General features: G+C 43.9%; 1 protein-coding gene across 1 annotated transcript in view; it reads right to left on the bottom strand.

Annotated features, from left to right (window-relative positions):
- The window catches only part of lama2 (laminin, alpha 2), a 268,929-nt gene that overhangs the window by 111,418 nt on the left and 152,511 nt on the right, over positions 1-5,000 (bottom strand). The window contains exon 21 of the mRNA XM_037537821.1: positions 1,589-1,766. Coding sequence (XP_037393718.1) covers positions 1,589-1,766 — 178 coding nt within the window. The remainder of the gene's footprint in view (positions 1-1,588; positions 1,767-5,000) is intronic.

Here is a 5,000-nt window from a genome sequence, read left to right as displayed (position 1 = left end):
ACCTACCTTGTGCTTCCACTAACTGGCCACTTTATTAGAAACACCCACCTTGTGCTTCCACTAACTGGCCACTTTATTAGAAACACCCACCTTGTACTTCCACTCACTGGCCACTTTATTAGAAACACCCACCTTGTACTTCCACTCACTGGCCACTTTATTAGAAACACCCACCTTGTGCTTCCACTAACTGGCCACTTTATTAGAAACACCCACCTTGTACTTCCACTAACTGGCCACTTTATTAGAAACACCCACCTTGTACTTCCACTCACTGGCCACTTTATTAGAAACACCTACCTTGTGCTTCCACTAACTGGCCACTTTATTAGAAACACCCACCTTGTACTTCCACTAACTGGCCACTTTATTAGAAACACCCACCTTGTACTTCCACTAACTGGCCACTTTATTAGAAACACCCACCTTGTGCTTCCACTAACTGGCCACTTTATTAGAAACACCCACCTTGTACTTCCACTAACTGGCCACTTTATTAGAAACACCCACCTTGTGCTTCCACTAACTGGCCACTTTATTAGAAACACCCACCTTGTGCTTCCACTAACTGGCCACTTTATTAGAAACACCCACTTTCTACTTCCACTCACTGGCCAATTTATTAGAAACACCCACTTTCTACTTCCACTAACTGGCCACTTTATTAGAAACACCCACTTTCTACTTCCACTCACTGGCCAATTTATTAGAAACACCCACTTTCTACTTCCACTAACTGGCCACTTTATTAGAAACACCCACTTTCTACTTCCACTAACTGGCCACTTTATTAGAAACACCCACTTTCTACTTCCACTCACTGGCCACTTTATTAGAAACACCCACTTTCTACTTCCACTAACTGGCCACTTTATTAGAAACACCCACTTTCTACTTCCACTAACTGGCCACTTTATTAGAAACACCCACTTTCTACTTCCACTAACTGGCCACTTTATTAGAAACACCCACTTTCTACTTCCACTAACTGGCCAATTTATTAGAAACACCCACTTTCTACTTCCACTAACTGGCCAATTTATTAGAAACACCCACTTTCTACTTCCACTAACTGGCCACTTTATTAGAAACACCCACTGTCTACTTCCACTCACTGGCCACTTTATTAGAAACACCCACTTTCTACTTCCACTAACTGGCCACTTTATTAGAAACACCCACTTTCTACTTCCACTAACTGGCCAATTTATTAGAAACACCCACTTTCTACTTCCACTAACTGGCCAATTTATTAGAAACACCCACTTTCTACTTCCACTAACTGGCCACTTTATTAGAAACACCTACCTTGTGCTTCCACTAACTGGCCACTTTATTGGAAACACCCTCCTTGTTCTTCCACTAGCTGGCCACTTTATTAGAAACACCCACCTTGTGCCTCCACTCACTGGCCACTTTATTAGAAACACCCACCTTATAGCTCCACTGTGTATGTGATGTACGTAACTTTAGCCCGTCTGCTGCTGTCGTCTGTCTGCCCCCCTCTATCCCAGTCATCCTCGGTCAGTTTCTGTGTCAGTTTCTTTGTAAGAAGCTGCTATGGGTCAAAGGTCAAGCATGTTCTTACGTGTGCATCCTCCCTCCTGGAAGTTGAAGTGTCCCGGAGCGCAGCGGTCACACTTCTGTCCAGCGACTCCGGGCTGACAGCGGCACTGACCGCTCTCACTGCAGTCAAACGATTTGGAGCCAAACGAGTTACAGTGACAGGGTACGCAGCCACGGCCGGCCTGCAGGTACGTCTCCGGCTAAACACACACAAACACAGTGTGAGTGGAGAACGGAGCTCTACCAAGCCCTGCCGTCCAAACGTTAGCGTGGGCAACAACAGCGTGTGCCGCTCGAACGTTCGGAGACAGAGCTTTCATTCATGCTGAGCCTCTTCCTTTGACTACGTGCATGTAAAACTGATTCTGTGATGAAACTGAAGTCTTACAAGTTTCAAAGCATTTGCAGGAGCCTGTGAGAAAATAACAGGTGTTATTATCACAGGTGGCATTTTAGCTGGAAAGTAACAGTAGTGAACAGTCACCTGAGTCAAGAAGGAAGACCAGATAATAAAATGAGTCAGTTTGACTGAACACCACATTCCCAGAACCAACACCAACCACTGCAGTCAGAACCGGAACAAGCCGCGCTGGACCCTGAGCAGAGCCACAGCAGACTAACTCAGCTCAGTAAGGCTGCAGTGACGTTCCTGCGCTGTGTGCTGATGACGCCTTGCAGAATCCGGTTAGAGGTTCATGCAGAGATGCAGTTACGCTGTTTACCAACAAACCAGGAGCTCAGAGTTAAAGACCACAGCAAGCGTGAAACTGAGCGGACGAATAAACAGAAAACAGAGTTTTCATCAAGAACCAGAAAAGCACCCTCACACACACACACACACACACACACACACACACACACACACACACACACACACACACACACACTCTCTCTCTCTCTCTCTCTCCCTCTCTCTCTCTCTCTCTCTCTCTATCTGTCTCTCTCTATCTATCTGTCTCTCTCTCTCTCTCTATCTGTCTCTCTCTATCTATCTGTCTCTCTCTCTCTCTATCTATCTGTCTCTCTCTATCTATCTGTCTCTCTCTCTCTTTCTCTCTCTCTCTCTCTATCTGTCTCTCTCTATCTATCTGTCTCTCTCTCTCTCTCTCTATCTATCTGTCTCTCTCTCTCTCTCTCTGTCTCTCTCTATCTATCTGTCTCTCTCTCTCTCTATCTGTCTCTCTCTCTCTCTCTCTCTCTATCTATCTGTCTCTCTCTCTCTTTCTCTCTCTCTCTCTCTATCTGTCTCTTTCTATCTATCTGTCTCTCTCTCTCTCTCTCTGTCTCTCTCTCCATCTCTCTCTCTCTCTGTCTCTCTCTCCATCTCTCTCTCTCTCTCTATCTGTCTCTATCTATCCGTCTCTCTCTCTCTCTCTCTCTCTCTCTCTCTCTCTCTCTCTCTCTCTCTGTGATTGACAGTAACCCCTCTGCTGAGAGCAGGTGCACCATTGGGGTAGCAGCCAATCAGAGCGCTTCCCTGCCTCGGCCCGTTAGCGTCGCCCCGGAGACGCCATATGTGTGCCTTCTCCCATCGCCAACCGCACACATGCACACACCTGCTCAGTCACCCCACACACACACACACACACACACACACACACACACACACACACAGACAGACACTAACACAAACTCACAGACAGACACTAACACACACACACACACACTCAGAATTTCATTAATTTATCTTTCAGCTTTTTAGTCAAACTGACAAACAAAAAAAAGTAAGAAATATTGTTTAAAAGTCTTTGTTTGAGCAGCGTTGGAGTCTGAGAGCCGATCACTCTTCAAAGACCGGAGAGAGAAAGCTTTAAATAAATAATCTCCAGAAGAAGAAACAGAATATTAATTATTTCACACGCAGGAGCTTTGAGCTTAAATTAGCCTGAATCTCTCGCTGCTGCTGTGACAAACGCTCACCACACTAACGGCGGCTAATAAACGGCCCTGTAACTCAGACAGACGGAGGCGCTCTGAGAGCGAAGAGCCAGAAAACTTCACGCTCCGCTTCTGATCAAAGCAGCTACAGCGCAGATCCGCACACACGCCCGGTTCTCCAAGCGCCGATTACAGGAGGCGGTCAGAGCGCGTTCCAGCGCAGGACAAAGAGATCTTTAGATATCTTAGGATAAATATGAATGAAAATATTACAAATTACACAAATTAAATAGACATAAAAAAGTTTAAAAATGATAAACTGCTTTAAAAATAAATAGTATTTTAAAATAAGAGTAAAACTATGAAGTTAAAGTAAAATATTAAATATATTGGCAACAATAAAGTTTATTATCAGTATGTGTGTGTATATATAAATATATATATGCCTCATTTGTATTGTGTGTCTCATACATATCATATATTTAATATCTATATGTAGTAACATGTTCCATATTTATACCTGTACTATACAGGCTGAGGCACGAGGAACCAATCACACTCCAACTGTAAGAGGGGGTCATAGAGTTTCTGACCGGCTCCTTCAGTCTGAGAGGAGCTGAGACCCCTGAGCAGAACGTTCTGCGTTCTCCACGTCAATAAGAGTGAATCCATCAGAACTGGGCAGTGGGATTTTCATCAGCAGTGAAGCTCCAGCAGCTCAGAGCGTTCGGCGCTGGTTCCACAGCACTGGATGATCTCCGAAATCCCACTGAAAGAGCCGTGAGAGCAGCGACGCCCGACACGCTCAGTCCAGTCTGGGATGAGTCTGACTGTGGTGTTGATGTCGCCCGTATACACACACACACACACACACGGTGATGGAGACCACACTTCTGGATGACCAATAAAACAGAAAATATATGCATATATAAATATCGCTGCTGTTGGAACAAAACCTCTTATCTACATGGTAAGTTTACAGGAGAAGGAAAAAACATACTGTACTTTTAATGGAAGTCAATGGAACCGGACGTCTTTCCAAGTCATTTTGGGTCGTTTCTATCGGTCTATTCATCATGAAATTTACATACAATGTGAAGAACGTCAGGCCTTTTCAAAATATGTCAAAAACTGAAAAATGAAGGTTTTGTTCCGACAGCAGCGAGATATAAATATATATATATGGAAGTATCTACATGCAAAAATCCTTATATTATTACATATAGATTATTATTATGCCCTGCGTATTATTATACCCCCCCCCGGAAGGATAAGTGGCTTAGAAAATGTGTGTGTGTGTGTGTGTGTGTGTGTGTGTGTGTGTAATTATCATAGGGTTATATATGTATTGCAGCAAAACCTCATATCTCCAAAACGGCATTGGAATGAAAACGAATGTGAAAATATTTCCTCCATCTAATTTTGCAGCTGATATTCTAAATAAAACATGTTAAATGCGCTGTGGAGCACCGACACCAACGTCTGAGTGATGTTAGTCCGTATGCGTATTAATAATGTGTATTATATATAAGGAGGTACACACATTGTTACAGCAG

This window comes from Pygocentrus nattereri, chromosome 4 (assembly GCF_015220715.1).
Source record: "Pygocentrus nattereri isolate fPygNat1 chromosome 4, fPygNat1.pri, whole genome shotgun sequence".
Classification (NCBI taxonomy): Eukaryota; Metazoa; Chordata; class Actinopteri; order Characiformes; family Serrasalmidae; genus Pygocentrus; species Pygocentrus nattereri.
The sequence above is the reverse complement of the archived record's forward strand: the minus strand, read 5'-3'. Positions and strand labels throughout refer to the sequence as shown.